The 15,847-nt window shown below is 55.4% G+C and overlaps 5 protein-coding genes across 5 annotated transcripts; 3 read left to right on the top strand and 2 right to left on the bottom strand.

Annotated features, from left to right (window-relative positions):
* Positions 1–57: 57 nt before the first annotated feature.
* Positions 58–524, top strand: rpmH (50S ribosomal protein L34; the record flags this gene model as incomplete). Its single annotated transcript, XM_036637229.1, has 2 exons — positions 58–149; positions 215–524. 2 exons carry the CDS (start codon positions 58–60, stop codon positions 522–524), a joined length of 402 nt encoding a protein of 133 aa, XP_036498856.1.
* Positions 525–1,931: 1,407 nt separating this feature from the next.
* CGCS363_v005379 (uncharacterized protein) lies at positions 1,932–3,177 on the top strand (the record flags this gene model as incomplete). The annotated part of the gene is made up of 2 exons (XM_036637228.1): positions 1,932–2,566; positions 2,619–3,177. The coding sequence occupies 2 exons, from the start codon at positions 1,932–1,934 to the stop codon at positions 3,175–3,177; spliced, it is 1,194 nt and encodes a 397-aa protein (XP_036498110.1).
* A 155-nt stretch (positions 3,178–3,332) lies between these two features.
* bglF (putative beta-glucosidase F) lies at positions 3,333–6,166 on the bottom strand (the record flags this gene model as incomplete). The annotated part of the gene is made up of 4 exons (XM_036637227.1): positions 3,333–5,198; positions 5,251–5,339; positions 5,394–5,855; positions 5,926–6,166. The coding sequence occupies 4 exons, from the start codon at positions 6,164–6,166 to the stop codon at positions 3,333–3,335; spliced, it is 2,658 nt and encodes an 885-aa protein (XP_036497976.1).
* A 4,096-nt stretch (positions 6,167–10,262) lies between these two features.
* On the top strand, positions 10,263–11,405 carry LIP-2 (Lipase; the record flags this gene model as incomplete). The annotated part of the gene is made up of 3 exons (XM_036637226.1): positions 10,263–10,359; positions 10,425–10,474; positions 10,536–11,405. 3 exons carry the CDS (start codon positions 10,263–10,265, stop codon positions 11,403–11,405), a joined length of 1,017 nt encoding a protein of 338 aa, XP_036497979.1.
* Positions 11,406–12,398: 993 nt separating this feature from the next.
* RAD16 (DNA repair protein RAD16) lies at positions 12,399–15,824 on the bottom strand (the record flags this gene model as incomplete). Its single annotated transcript, XM_036637225.1, has 3 exons — positions 12,399–12,627; positions 12,686–15,638; positions 15,761–15,824. The coding sequence occupies 3 exons, from the start codon at positions 15,822–15,824 to the stop codon at positions 12,399–12,401; spliced, it is 3,246 nt and encodes a 1,081-aa protein (XP_036497980.1).
* Positions 15,825–15,847: the final 23 nt, after the last annotated feature.

Here is a 15,847-nt window from a genome sequence, read left to right as displayed (position 1 = left end):
TATCGAGACGTGCGAGATCTACGCCAGCAGCACGGAGACAGCACAAACGCTGCCAAAATGATGCGCCAATCGGTCACAAGCCTGGCGAGGGCTTTCCTCGCCCGCACAACTGTGCAGCCCGCCCGTGTGGCGCAGACTGTCTCCCAAAGGTGACGATCGAGATATATCGAATGCCCTCCAAAGAAGCAATAAGGCTGACAGGGTGCCCCTCCAGGACATTCTCCTCTCTCCCCTCCCTCCGTCCTTCAATTACTCCTCTCACATCTGCCTTCCGCCGGCCAGCGATCACGCCGTTCGCTCCTTCAACAGCCAATGCCGCCGATGTCGTCCCCACCAGTGCTGTCACGCAACATCCTGCCCTGGCCTCCATGCAGCTCTGCTTCGGCCCCCGTAACACCATGAACCGAAACACCCGATTGATCCAGAAGCGAAGACACGGATTTCTCTCTCGCATGAAGACGAAGGACGGCCGCAAGATCATTGCACGGAGGAGGGCGAAGGGACGCAAGAAGTTGGGTTGCTAAGACTGTGCGCCACCTGGAGTTTTTGCGACTGTGACCGAACAAGCGAGGAAAGCAGGACGCCGGCGCATGCTAGAGAAACAGCATCAAGAACACAACCTCGTCCGTCTGGCGGGATTTAAGCCACGCATGCAGCATGTCCGCGCGGTGTTGGATGCTGAAAGGGCGACTATGACGGCTCAAGATATAGAGTCGAAACTTCTCGAGAAGCGGGAAGTATTCAATATGTATCAATATGAATTCAATGTACAACAGCCATCCCCACACGCTTGCTGTACACTGGCAATTGGTGCCGCCTTCAGTTGGTTCAGGTCATCCAGATCAGTGTCAATCACCCCAGAGCTTAACCCAGCGATACGTGGACGCTCGTCCCTGAGTACATCGAGAAAAGGCACATTGAGATTGAGGCGCGCAACGTTAAACCATGCAGCCTTCAGACTTAACGGTCTATCAGGCTCCTAGAGCAGAATCGCTTTGCCGGTTCTACCTGAGTCCTACGTCTACAACTAAGCACCAGGTCGAAAACATTGGAAGGAGAGAACCAAACAGCATCACATCCTAGCCTTCCATACGAGACCGTCTGATTTCCCCATGTCTGCGCGGATGCATTCTCTGGGTAATGACTTCGGTCAAAGACAATAGTAAATCAGTATTAGGGACAACGACGATTTTGACGATCCAAGAAACGACGATAATAGCGATTGTAACAACGATAGAGGCGATTGGAGGCGACAGCTAGCATACAGGAAAAGTAGTAGCTCTAGCACGGAAAAATAGGGGAACTCAACCATAAAATGTACGCCAACTGCCCGGGGGTATCAAAAAGCACATGCACGCTCGTGCGCCTTATGTTCGTTAACGTCTTACTGCATGTTCCAGAGTACTCGAATGTTGTTTCCCGCATCTTCGGTCGGTAGCTGGGCCCGAGAAAGAGGTCGGCTTATGCAGCCCTACCAGGGTCTCAACATAAGCGATGTGCGGATGGCTCACAGCAGCTTTCCCCAAATGGACAACAGCTATCGGCAATTTCCAACCCATCTTTAAACTTTGATATCCTTGACCATGATCATCAATTGATTTCTCGAGGAATATCTAGAACACTTTGGACATGTTCGCATCACATGATCCGACACGGTCAGGGATTAAAGGTCCACGGCTCGAAAAACATTTCGTCATGGCAGGATGGCTCGATGCGTTGATTCGCGTCGGAAAAGCAATTAAGGGTCCTGGGGTGCTATCTACGTTTGACTTTAGGGGCGACGATGGTGGTTACCCACCTGCTTCAGACAAGAGGAGCTTCCAACGCCTTTAGATTTATCAGCTTTCCTTCTTCCGACGTTGAACGGTTTTTGTCTCTGTCCTTGACAACCCATCCTTGCCCATTGACTTAGACCGTTATTCTTACCCAACATGCCTCCCAAGAGACGTTCAGACGCGAGCGACGTCTCGGACTCCGCGAAGAAGACCAAGACGGCCCCGGAGGCGTCTTCCTCTTCAGAGAGTGAGCCTCCGCGTTGGGCCGCCAAGAGCCGCTTCACCAAAGTCTCCAACACGCGCAATTCAGACCGCGACTACAAGGAGAAGATGGCGGATGCCAAGAAGGCTTTCGAATTCATCTGCAGATGTCCCTGGGGCACTAAGCGTAACCTTGGTGGTGAGGAGGAGGAAGAAGATGAGTGGGAAGACGAAGACGAGGATGGCGAGGATGAAGGTGAGGAAGAGGGCGACGGGCCCAAGCCCAAGTGCGACCTCGGCAAGACTTGTCTCTGCGAGAAGCCCGCTGCGGACCACCCTGATGCTCCCTATGTCATCATGCGTGCCGGCTACTACAAGCTCATGAACCAGCAGCCCAATGTCCAGGTCCGCGACCCGGACTTTTTCGGCATGTACACCTACAACGACCACCGTGCCTACGGCATTATCGAGATCATTCAGAACCTGGTCCTGGATTTTGATGAGGCCAGCGCGAACTGGAAGGAGCAGTGGGTCATCTGCGAGGCTCTGTCTCCCTTCATCTGGTACCTCTCAGGGGACGACTTCGCGATGTGAGTTTCATTCGCAACCATTATTGTTCGCACGGTACTAATCTTATGATAGGTGTGATGACGGCGACTTCGCCAGCCTCACAGCCAAGCTCGTTGGCACTCTCTTCTTGTCCATGCTCGCCCGTCTCGAGCGCATGGGTCTTTTGAAGCCAGACTCCGAGGTCTGCGACCTCGGCATGGTCATGGCCGGCTTCATCAAGTGTGGCCAGGCTTTCCGCGGCTACTCTCTTTTGGAAGACGATGACAAGACCCGCAAGTCCAAGGCGCGCCCCTTCGTCTATGTGCCCTCTCACTTCGACAGCTACGTCGCCGCCTATGCCGCAAAGTACAACATCAAGTTTGGTGGCGTCAAGGGACTCAAGAGCCTTCTCGACGATGTCGACGAAGACGTTGACCTGCCCACGGAGAAGGACGGCGAGGACCCCTGGGGCTTCAAGGCTGCCCTGAAAGAGTACAAGGCCGAGCGTGGCGGCAAGATTGGCGGCGACTCTCTCGACATTACCGGCTGGTCGTCGGCGGAGCGCAAACAACATGCCTTCCGCAAGAAGGACCCGCTTCCCAAGGACATTCTCGACGGTCTCAAGGCCGGTGAGGTGATTGGACTTGCCTGAACTTGAATGCCTCTAGTGATTGCCTTTGTATCCTTATGTTGAGATTGTGTCGTTGTATGTTGTTGCAAGCGAAGGGTACCACATCGAATTGTAGATTGTCTTTTTGGATAAAGATTATGGATTGGAAACTGTATTATCACTTCAAGAGTCAAAAATTAGACAGGACTAGTGAGACCTCCCTCGCACGACTTGGAGTCGGTATAACACGCCAAAAACAAGCGGTCACTCGCATCACCAACCCAAATCTTGTACCTGCCCTGGGTGTTGGGGATCACCCAGTTCTGGCTGACCACATCCCACACGCTCAAATCCTTCCTCGTCAACTGCAGCTGCACCGTGGTGCTCTCACCAGGCGCCAGGTTCTTGGTCTTCTCAAAGTCTCTGAGCTGAATCACCGGGGTCTCGGGGCCGCCGCTGGGGAACTGCACGTACGCCTGCGCCGAGGCCTTGCCCGAGTACTTGGTCCCTGTGTTCGTGACCTTCACGGAGACGGTGAACATCACGTCGTACAGCGCAGGGTTGCCGCCCTGGGCACCGCCAGCCGCGGGGCCGGGCTTTTGGGTGGTGCTGTAGCCCGGAGGGTACGGGTACGTCTTGGTCTTGGCGTCCTCGACGGCCTGCTTCGCCTCGTCCTCGGTGCACCAGGAGTAGATGTACCGGAAGATCTTGTTGAAGCCGGAGGGAACGACGCCCTCGGTCCAGTCGGGGATGGGGGCGTCGTACACGAGCACATCACCCTTTGCAGGGCGCGCAGGAGGGGTGGCGCTGAGGGCTCCGACGGAGCTGATGGTTGCGTCGGTGAAGGAGAAGTTGGTGTAGCTGAGCCCATGGCCAAAGGCGAAGCGCGGCTTGATGCTGTTCTTGTTGAGATAGCGGTAGTCGATGTACAAACCCTCGGTGTACGTGTCCTGGGGCTGGCCGGTCGAGCCGCCGGTGAGCTTCGTGACGGAATCGGGGAGGTCGGACTCCTGCTTCGTCATGCTGTAGGGCAAGTGGCCGGAGGGAGAGGCGTCACCAAAGACAACGTTCGCCAACGACTCGCCAGCCTCCTGGCCGGGGAGGTGGGCAACGAGCACGGACTTGACGCTGGGGAGGTCGATCCAGGAGTCGACCACGATTGGGCCGACGGTGTGGATGACCACGACGACGTTCTTGTACTTGGCGGCAGCGTCCTGGACGAGCTTGTTGCCGTTGTGCCAGGCGTCAAGGCCAGATGAGCTCCGGTCACCGTTGTTGCCTTCGACGACGTACTGGTTCTCTCCCGAGTCGGAAGTGATGAAAACAAATGCGACATCGTTGTCGGTGGGCGCAGGGACTGACGGGAAGCTGTCGGTGTTGTAAAATGTGACGTTGCTGGCTCTCTTCTTGAACGCAGTGATGGGGTCGTCCAGGTAGACGTAGTCGACTGTTCCGGAACCCCAGCCAATACCGAGCGTGCCCTTGTTGCAGCTCCTATCGGCACAGGCATTAGGTCCGTCAGAGTTTGTCTGGGCATCAGTGCCGAAGACCTTGATCGGGGCGGATGTTGTAATGGGGAGAAGGCTATCCGCGTTCTTGAGCAAGGTAATGGCCTCCTGAGCAACCTGCCTAGCAACGAGATAGTGGTCGTCCTGGACTTGGACCATCTCATTAACAACGCCGCTGGGGCTGAAGGGCCAGGCGCCCGGATACAGCGGCCCCTCGCGATCCCGAGTGCCCGTGGCGAAGTTTAGCTTGGGGAAGCCCTGGTCTTGGCCCATCTGGTACCAGGTTGCCACGATTCTCGTGGTCATGTCGTTGAGACGGCTCATGGGGACAGAGCCGTTGAGCACCGACCTCGTGAGGTCGTACATCCAGTAGCTGTAACCGAATAGGGGGATCTGGGTGTCGCCAGGCATGTTCAGGTCGAGACCGGCGAGAGCAGAGTCAACTCCGGACATATGGGCCAGCCAGTCAGACATCACGGTTCCTTGGAAACCGAGCTCGTCTTTCAGGATGCCGTTGATCAGATAGCTGTTCTGGCTGCAGGCGGATCCGTTGACCTATGGTGTTATTAGTTGACGTTGCCAACATATGACTTTGCTACCTGCATACCGCGTTATAAGCCGTCATGACGGCGCCGACTCCTTCTCGAATGCCGTCTGCAAACGGCCAGAGGTACAACTCATGCAGAGTGCGGTCGTCTGTTAAGCCAGTCAGCATCTAAAGTCTGCTACAAAGCCAGGTGGTCAACAAACCAATGTTGGAGCTGTAGCCCTGCTGGAGCGTGTTGTACATGCGGTACATCTCCTGCTCGTTTCCAATAAGATGCTTAATCGTAGCAATAACACCCTGCTCCTGGACGCCCTTGATAGTCAACGCAGCGGCTTTGCCCTGCAGGACGGGGTCGGAGCCGAAGCCTTCCCAGTTTCGACCGCCCCTCGGCTTGCGGCCGATGGGACCCACGCTCGGCCCAAGATATATGTTGGCGCCCTTGCCACGGAACTCCTTCCCCATGGCCACTCCTCGAGCGTACATCAAGTCCTTGTCCCAGGTGGCCCCGGTGGTTATACCGGACGGGAACACCGTGACGTTGTCAGCCTGACGGACGCCGGTTGCTGAGTCTGCAAGGCAAAGCTGAGGAAAGCCGACACGCTCGGCGCTGCCCGTGTTACCAACGCAGCGACTATGCAGGTTAGTTGATGTTCGCGATGTAGCCTCTCGAGTACGTACCCTGCGATGTGTTAGTCTAGCGCACTTCACGTTGAAACTCTTTCACATCTATCTTACCCATGAAAATGCCGGAGCCAGAGGTGATGTTGGTCTTCTCAGCCAGCGTCATCCTGTCAACGAGAGCTTTCGCCCTCTCATAGCTGTCCGCCCAGTCCGCCGTCCAGCCACCGAACGGCGCCGGGTAGTAAGACGCCGCAACATAGCCGGCGGGAACTTGCCTGACATCGATCGCAGCGGCATCACTCCACGACACCTGGCTCGCAAGCGCGACAAGGGCAAGAGACTTGATGCCGGCCATGGTGTTTGCCGACTTGTTCCGAGCTGGTGTGCTGAGAATAGCACTGGCAGAAACACACGCACAGAAACAGCAACTCAAAGCAACGGGGGAGCAGCAGCAGAGCAAGCTGGCAAAACACACAAACACTTGCGAATGGTATCGCGGCCATTACTACTTAACTTATACAAAAGTCGGGCAGAGTGGACACACCCACTCACGCAGATCTCCGGGCGCCCGTGCCAGCGCAAGATCCGGCGCCCTGCTTTCAATCTTTCAATACCATGGTTGCATTGCACTTGGGGTAGCGCCCATCCTCATGACTCTCCCGTGGGCTCACATCTCAGAACGCTTCCCCTTGCCTGTCACAAGGGAGAGCTGGCAGTGGGCAGCAGGAAAAGGGGTGGCCCGCGAAGCTGAACTGCGACAAGCAAGCGATCACCGCTTGGCGACGCATCAACGATGTATGTGACTGACGTCGGCCACGAAAGCACACAGCACACAGCACACATCCGTGTATGTGTGTGTACCCGAGCTGTTCGGGGGCGGAGAGAGGTGTAATGTCACGATAGCAACCGAAAGGGTCCATGAGCATCAAGCAGGCACATATAGGACAAGTCAAATATTGCAACGCATCAAGGTTGCGGCCTGTTCCTTTCGGGCAGCTGGCTTGGCCGTGAAGTCGGGCCTATGCGTGACCAAGAGATAAGTGTAGTGCGGCCGATCAGCATATCGCGTAGAGCGTAGCGTTAGAGTCGAGACTAGAGAAGAGTCGGTAAGCGGTATTCGCAGAGGGGTGGGCAAGGGACGTCTGGCAGAAGGCGGGGAAATGTGACCCATAGGGAACCATTCAAAGACGTTTCTAGAGCTTGGTATTCAGTCGGGTGAGGGACCGAGAGCTGCTGATTAGCTGGCTGGTTCGCTCGCTTCGGGCGGGAGTTGGTGTGTGGACTAGTTGGGGGTTCAACCTGGAAGCGAAGCGGCATTTCGTGTGTGGACGTTTGGGGGTCGCGTTGCGTTGCGTTGCGTTGCCAGTGACCGGAGGAATCTTCAAGTCCGTTGGGAAAAAAACACACTTGGGAGTAATGCAGTGGATATCATGAGATTAGGGGAACATGGACAGACGGACCCACGACCGAGGCCCAAAGCGATGACAGGTCCGGAGACGTTAACCGTAAATGTCGACATACCCCGTAAGGAGTGACAATAATTGCAGATCTCCCTCATTGCTGGAGAGATGCGAGGAATACGTGCAGCGCTGAGCGCACGCAGCCGGCTGGGGGGATGATCATCGCCCATCGAGCGGTCTGCTCTAGGAAGGCCGACCTCTGATCCGGCTCGGCTCCGAAGCGGGGAGGATGGAGTGGACGAAAGGTCGGTCACTGTTAAATCTGCATGCTGGTGTCGCATTGCGGGCGTGATCAACTGAGCAAAGCTGGCAGTTTTTCTTGATAATAGTGCATGCGCAATGGCAGAAATGGGTGTGTAACGACGGCGGTAGAGGTGGGAAACATCTTGACGCGTGACCACCCTTTTTTTGCTTCCCATGTCTTTATGGTCGGGCATACAGCTCTAATGAGACTAGAACGACTTAGAAGCGAACGAAGCGAAGAGCTCCAAGCGGTTGGAACCCCCAAACTCGGTCCGGCAGCGGGGACCAAAAACAGGGAACAGGGATGACACTGCACATATTTCGGCTCTTGACTGCACGGCAGACCAGGTTGATTGGTGTCGATACCGGCGGGATTCACTCACTGTGTGTTTTTTGGTGTTATTGTCGCGCGGGATGAAGAGCGAATACATAGTATCATCGAGGTGTTAATTATGGCGTGGCATTGGTGTTCTTGAATGCGACATATGACAGCGATTGAGGAGCTGTCGTGTGGTGTGTGAGTGGTCACCAAGTCGGCTGTCGGTGATAGTATTTGCAGATAATTGACTCAAAGATTGGATTATTATTGCAGGGGAGATCGGGAAAACCATGCCGGAGGTCGAAGCAAGATTCAGTGTGTAACGCTCAGATCAAGCAGCTAGTCGAGGTAGCTGTCCGTCAAGTTCAGATGGCTTCTAACCTCGTTGAGGCAAGACTCAGGGCGAGCAGGCTGAATGTCTCAACCCCGCGTTGTTTTTGGTTACCTCGTGAGCATCTGATCTACAGGCACCGGAAAGAAGGATGGATGGGAAAGTCAGAGATGGGTGACTGTAGAAGAGGGTTGATTATAGGTAGGCGGTGGATGTGACGAGAAGGAAGCTTCAACTGGCTGTGAGATAAAGCGGTAAAAGCAGGATGACATAGCTTTGCCGCCGAGCCAAGCCACTACTAACCTCTATTTCGCGCCGCTCTCTCGCATTGGCGTTGCATCTGCCACACTTCTTTAGCTGCTGCGGCTTCCCGTCTTCAGCCAGATATGCATACCCTTTGCACGATCCAACTTGGCGTCACTTCTCATCAGGCATTCTTGACGGGCAACATGCTCAGCTCACCGAACGCCCGACCTGCTTACTCGAATCGTCGGAGTCCGATATGAGCGCGGTCCGCGTGATGGCACGAGAGTGACGAGAGGGGGCCCCCTCATCATCGAGGGCGCTACCATAGCACCAATACACCGCAACGAAACATGCAAAGAGGGGTGAAGGAAAAACAACGCGTCGGTATTACGGCTCTTTTATTGATTAGTCTGATGGAGACATATCGAGTCTCGATCCGACTTTGATGTAAACGGCAATGATTTTGTTGAGCATCGGCGGGGACCTCGTCCGGGGGAACAAGTGACCACTGACGACCAGGACCAGCACCAGGCCAGGGATCGATGATGGATCGTTTCTTCTAGCCAGGAACCCGAACAAACAGCCCGCCTCGTTCGACCGCAAAGGGCCACCGGTTCGCCGTTGACCAGGACCCGGTGCTCCAGCTTTTGCCGTTGGCCTCGTTTTTTACACCATCGGTTTGCACGCTATTGTTTCGACGACACCCAACAGAAGTGGGAACTGCCCAGCTACACCCCGGTTTTGCGCTTCGACGAGTCCACCACCTAATCGACGTTGTTCAATAAGCGGCAAGCCCACTCACCGCGCTGCTTGGCTCACCTTGGCTCACGTGGCGCCTGATGCGACCCCGGCTTCTCAGACTGATTGCTCGAGGCAACTTTCTTTCCAAGTTTTGGCCCTCTGCCGCTCTCTCTGGCACACTCTACCACTGCTATTTTGAAAAGAAGTTCAAGGGGGCTCTTGGACGGTTGAAGGTTCGCACGGGCGTCTTAGTGTGTGTTACCATGTTACCGTCCCTCCGTCTCCGCGAGATGACATCCCATCTCGCCCACGTGGGTTGCCTCGAACATGATTCAAGTCAATACTATGGTAAGCAATTCTCCCTCTTTGGGCACCGAGTTCTGCGTGCTTCCAGTTCCACAACTGTGGTTAATATTGTTCAGGGAACAAGGCCTGATACGCCTGCCATCCGATTGAGGGCCACCTGATGGCCAATGCTGTGTCTCTCCCGCACGTTGGACCCCAGCTCAAGCCTGGGACTGGGACGTCTCGAGCCCGCTTCCCTGCCGATGGAGGCGCCGCCTCCAAAGACGCCAGCCATTCCCATCACCTCTCTCCAGTCTCCAGTCTCCTCCCCATCGCGACTGGCGCTTGCTTTCCCAATGCCGATTCCCGTGGGGACCTGTGCCTGGCGCGATCTCTCCAACATGCGGAGGACTTGCCGGAAAAGAGCAAGGTCTGGCGTATTGTTTGCTCTAGTGCGAGATTTTTGCCCATCTCCCCCGGCGTCCACGCAACACCGATGGCCGATGTGATTCGGCCACGAGGCCCAACCTCTCCGGGCAACCTGTTGGAGGCAGAGTGGATGTGACTACGGAGAACGGACTCTCACCGCAACCCTGACAAACTGCACCAGGGGTTACGACTCGCTGTCGATCCACCATGGCCTCTACACCCTGTTGGCGGGCTTCTTCAACGGCGTCTTACCTTACTTCGAATGTATAAGTTGTTTGCGGCTGCATCATGAGGGTGCAGATTTCCCCTCGATCTCCTGTCCGGTGTGCCCTACGAGCGAGTTCTCGAGAGATCCCATCACTGTTGCCCTGAGTCGTTGCTCTGTCCAGCCGTCACCATGTTGTCCAAGTTGGCCCTCATTCCTCTTCTGTCCGCCGCCGTCTCGGCATCTCCCATCGATGTCCGCGCCTCGGTGACCGACCTCAACGGCAGAGGTAAGCTCCCATATATCATGATGCTTCTTGCTCTTTCAAACGACCAACAGACTAAAAAAAAGCAGCCGTTTCAATCACCTCTGAGGACTTTGCCAACCTCGAGTTCTACACACAAGTACGTACAAACCTCCCAACACGTTCACCCCAGACCCCGAGTCTAACACACATGCGTGCAGTATGTCCAGTCGACTGGTTGCAACAGCGACGCCGCCGCCGGCGCGAGCATCGTCTGCAGCTCCGACGCCTGTCCCTCCGTCGAGGCCAACGGCGCCAAGGTCGTCGGCACCTTCTCCGGCCCCGTCTCCGGCGTCGAGGGCCTCGTTGCCACCGACCCCGTGAGGCAGAACATCGTCGTCGCCTGCCGCAGCTCCCACAACGTCCGCAACTGGATCACGAACCTCCTCTTCGGCTTCGAGGACTGCGACTTCGCCGACGGCTGCAAGATCCACTCGGGCTTCTCCAACGCCTGGGACGAGGTCAAGGACGAGATCATCGCCTCCGTCCAGGCCGCCAAGGCCGCCAACCCGGGCTTCAGCGTCGTCGCCACGGGACACTCCCTCGGCGGCGCCCTCGCCACCATCGCCGCCGCTGAGCTCCGCCGAGAAGGCTACCCGACCGACATCTACACCTATGGCAGCCCCCGCGTCGGCAACGCCGCCTTCACCGACTTCGTCACCGTCCAGGCCGGCGCCGAGTACCGCGTCACCCACGTCGACGACCCCGTCCCCCGCCTGCCCCCCATCTTCCTCGGCTACCGCCACACCAGCCCCGAGTACTGGCTGTCCACCGGCAGCACCACCACCGTCAACTACACCATCAGCGACGTCAAGATCTGCGAGGGCGACGCCAACACGAAGTGCAACGGCGGCACCTTCGGCCTCAACATCGACGCCCACGGCTACTACTTCAGCAAAACCGGCGCCTGCAACACCGACGGCTTCGAGTTCCGCGAGAGGGAGGAGGAGATTTCCGACGCCGACCTCGAGAACCGCCTCAAGACCTGGGCGCAGATGGACGTTGAGTTCTCCAAGGGTCTGGGCTTTTAAGTAAACAACACGAGGAGTGACGACGAGTTGAAAGGGAGCATCAGGGCAACATCATGACCGCGTTATGATCACAAAGGGCAGGCAGGAAGCGGGCTTCTGGAGTTTTTGGGAAGGAAGCAAGGACCTAAAAGATACCACTTGAGGACGCGGGGGAAAAGGGATGTAAACGTCCTCGTGGCCGGGGCATTATCATCGTTCAGATGATGCTATTCACGTATATAATTATTGTACTACATAATCCAACACCAAACAATTGCCCGGCGCGCTCACAACATATTTCTCCCATCCTCCTCCCATCAATCAACGACTTCCACCGCGATGTGGTCGGTCCCAACGGGGTCCCGAGCCTTCCACTCGCTCACATCAGGCTGCGCTTACGAAACGCGCCGTCGGTTTGGTTCCGGGGCAAATGCATCTGACTGACTCGCCACAATATTGCGCAAAGAGGCGAAAGCTGACGATAAGACTGGGGTCGTCGTTACCAATTGAGCGCGGCTGACCTAAATCAGGGTCTTAACAAGAAGAGTAAGTGTTTCGTCTCCTAGGGTCCCAGAAAGGCATGGCTTTTGTTCCATGTAAATGAGCTGCAACGTCCTGCGCTTGGCAAAGTATTGAAATAAAGTTGCAACCGTTCACCTGAAGGTGTGGAACCATCACCAACACAATCCACGTTCATGGAGCACTTGATGCTACCTAATAACTGGACCCGTCGCCCAGTTTTCCATTGTGAGATAATGTAGAAAGCGTCTTTGCTAAGACTCTATCTAGCTGAATGCAATTCTGAGAGTCATACTCATACAGGTTTATAAAGTGCCACTCCATGATAGCAGCCATAATGCTGCCGTAGAAAGGGGTATAACGAAAACGACGAATGCTCGATCCGGGTACGCCCCAGCCGAGGCCAATTCAACCTTTCTTTCCTAACGCCCCATAGAAACCCTAAAAATAAGTTCTCAAAAAAGAACACTGGAAAAGAGCTGTAAGCCACATCATCTAAGAGCCTCGGAAAAGGAACTGCATGTCCTCCGGACTGAGGGACTCCATTGCTTTCTCGTCGGAGTTGACGGTAGAGTTGATCATGTTTGTCTTCTTCTCCTGAATCAGAACCATACGACTCTCAACAGAGTCTTCGATGCAGAGACGAGTGATGGTGCAAGGACGAGTTTGACCGATGCGGTGGCAGCGGTCCGCGGACTGCCATTCCGCTGCAGGGTTCCACCAACTGATAATCGGCAAATCAGCAAAAGCCAACAAGTCGGGGCGAGGGACAAAAAACTTACGGGTCAACGATGAAGACACGGGATGCCTCAGTGAGGTTCAAAGCCACGCCACCGGCTTTGAGAGATACAAGGAAGCATTCGACCTCGGGCTTCGTCATGAAGCAATTGATGGATGCTTGACGCTGCGCGGGGCTCATGCTACCGTCCAGCATCACAGTGGTAATGCCAGCGCGACGAAGGCGCCACTCAATCAACTGCAGCATAGACGAGAACTGCGAGAAGATGATGGACTTGTGAGAGGCGTTGTTGGAACGCAGCTTGTGGAGCTCATGAACAAGCAGCTCAATCTTGGAAGAAGATGTCCAGTTCTCCATCTTGATGCGGTTGATGATGGACGACTTCTTGACTTGCGTCTCATCCTGCTCGATTTCGGGCTGCTCAAGATCGATCGCCAAACTAATGTGGCACTGCGGGCAATCAGGCTGGTCAGACTGCATAAGATAGCTTCTAGCACACGCACGGCAGAAGTCGTGCTTGCAGCGGCTCCTGACTGCATCTTCGGCAGCCTCATCACAGATACAGCAGACGAGAGTGTTCTGGCCACCCTCGGCGTTCTTCTTGAGGATGAGATCGGGGTGATCGGCGACTTGGCGCATCTGCATAATGAGTCCGAAGATGTTGGCGTAGTTGTTGAGCAAAACACCCTGGGAGACGTACGTCTCGAACTTGCGCTGACCATTGGTCATGATACTGTTGGCGAAGTCATTCTCTACTTCGCCAAAGAACTGTCGGTTGACGTAGATCTCCTTGACGGGAAGCTCCATCGCATTGGTATGATCCTTCTTCTGGCGACGAAGCATGATACGACCGGTCATTAGACGAAGCTTCTCGAAAGCCTCGGCCCCCGGGCCATAGTTGCCAAACTTCTGAATGGGGTTGAGAAGCTCTTGGTTGAAGACGGACACATGCTGCATACCAGCATGGTTGCAGCTCTTGCAGCGGTGGTCGTCATCCAGACTCCATTCCAAGCCAGCACAAGGGCACTGCTTGCACAAGTAGGATGCGTATGGCGTAATTTCGAGAAAGCGAATCAAAGAGAAGAATTCGCCGATGCGGTTCTGGAGGGGAGTGCCAGTCAAGCACCATCTGTACTGCGTCTTCAGAGCGAAGCAAGCCTTGGCCGTCATGGTGGTTCGCACCTTGATGCTGTGAGCCTCATCGAGAATAACGCGGTGGAAGTCGATCTGGTGAATCAAGCTCTCTTCCTTGTGAATGCCGTCCTTGCGGGTGAAACCCTTCTCTTGCTTGCGGAACATGGACTCGAGACTGTTGTAGGACATCATGATGACATCAAACTTCTTAAGCTCTTTGAGGGTCATCTGCTTTGCCTTGGCGAGGGAACCATGGTAAACGAAAGTCTTGAGAGTGCCGTCGGTGTAAGAGGCAATTTCAGCCTGCCATTGCATCAAAGCGACCGGTGGGACCAGAACAAGAGAGGGCTTCTTAGCAGGATAGTCGGACATTATCAACGACACTGCTTGAATGGTCTTGCCAAGGCCCATCTCATCCCCAAGAAGACCACCCTTGTAGTCCGTCTTCTCCATGGCGATCATCCACGCGACACCCTCGAGTTGGAAAGGCTTGAGTTGACGAGAGATTTGCGCTGGCTGGGCGATCTTCTCAGGCCTTATGGGAGGAAGGGCCCGAAGCTCATCCCACATCGTCTTAATCTCTGGATGGTGCAGCTCGAGCCTGTTACGCTCCATCCTGCCTCGGCGACGAGAGCCGTGCTGATAAGCGCGGCGGTGACGAGACTGTCTGGCGATGGCGGCTTGCAGATCACCATTGTCATTGTCGTTGTCATCGCTCGACTCAGTTGTGACAGAGGCCTCATCCGTGTATTCATCCTCGTCGATGCTGGATTCTGGAAGCATTTGAGGAGTAGGACGGCGCGTGGACTGTCTGGCAGGCTTCTTAGCCGACTTCTTGACAGGTTTCGATGTCTTCTTTGGCGGGCCGTAAATGTCCTCCGAGTCGCTATCTTGGTTGGACAGTGACAATTCCGACAGAGAAGAATCAGAGTCGTCGGCGATATTGGAGGTCTTTTGCTTCTTTATGGCAGGCTTCTTGGCGGAAGCTGCGTTCTTAGGACGGCCACGACCTCGTGCAGCAAGAGGCTCGTCATCGGAATCAGCCTCACTAAGGCCAGCAGCGGAAGACTGGACAGTCTGTGACTTCAGGTTGCGTCGACCGCGCAGCGAGTTACCCACCGCCAGCGGAATCTGAGTGTACTCTTCTTGCTGCAATCGCAAGGCGAGATCAGCATCAGAAACTCCACTGGTGCTCTTGGCACCGAGCTTGCTGTCTTCTTCCTTCTGGAGGCGGCCAGCAACAATGGGATCAGGAGAGCCGTCTGAATAAAGTTCGTCGTCTTCGCTGTCTCCAAGCTCGAAATGCTTGCGCTTGGGCTGGGCAGAAACACCATTGGTGCTCTTGACATCGAGCTTGCTGTCTTCTTCCTTCTGGAGGCGGCGAGCGACGATGGCATCAGGAGAGTTGTCTGAGTAAAGTTCGTCGTCTTCGCTGTCTCCGAGCTCGAAACGCTTGCGCTTGGGCTGGGGGTTGAGTGAGTACTTGCTATGTCGCAGAGCGCGCTCGCGAGAGAGATCCGCGGCAGTTGGGAGTGCTATCTCGAAATTTGCAGCCGACTTGCGAGAGCGCGTGGTCTGCCTCAAACCTCCACCAGCTGCTACAGACGGAGCCGGGGTAGCGACATTGCTGGTGGCGGGAGTCGAATCCTCGCTAGCTGAAGTAAAATCGGCAGAGGCCGCAGCAGAAGGGGCCGAGGAGACGGACTCGGCGGTGGCAGCAACCGATTTGCGAGGTCTGCCGCGACCTCTAGGGGCAGCAGTGGGTGTCGAGGTGTCAACCTTGGGAGCTTGGGGACCTGGCAGATTCTTGGATGAAGCAGATCTAGTGAGACGACCAGTAGTGGAGGCCAGGTCGGGGGAATCTGAAGACCGCGTTAGTATTTCGATACTAGCATTGCCTCTGGTCGCACGGCAGCATCTTTTTGAGATGGAAGATGGAGTTGCGATTAAAAAAAAAATAAGAGACTCAGATCGGGGTACTCACTGGTTCGGGTGGAAGCCAAGCTCTCAGCAAGAGAAGGACGACCACAACCACGACAGCCGGTCATTTTTGCAGCTGTCTTTTTTGGCT

This window comes from Colletotrichum siamense (genome assembly GCF_013390195.1).
Source record: "Colletotrichum siamense strain Cg363 chromosome Unknown KSG_Cg363_contig03, whole genome shotgun sequence".
In the NCBI taxonomy this organism is placed as follows: Eukaryota; Fungi; Ascomycota; class Sordariomycetes; order Glomerellales; family Glomerellaceae; genus Colletotrichum; species Colletotrichum siamense.
The sequence above is the reverse complement of the archived record's forward strand: the minus strand, read 5'-3'. Positions and strand labels throughout refer to the sequence as shown.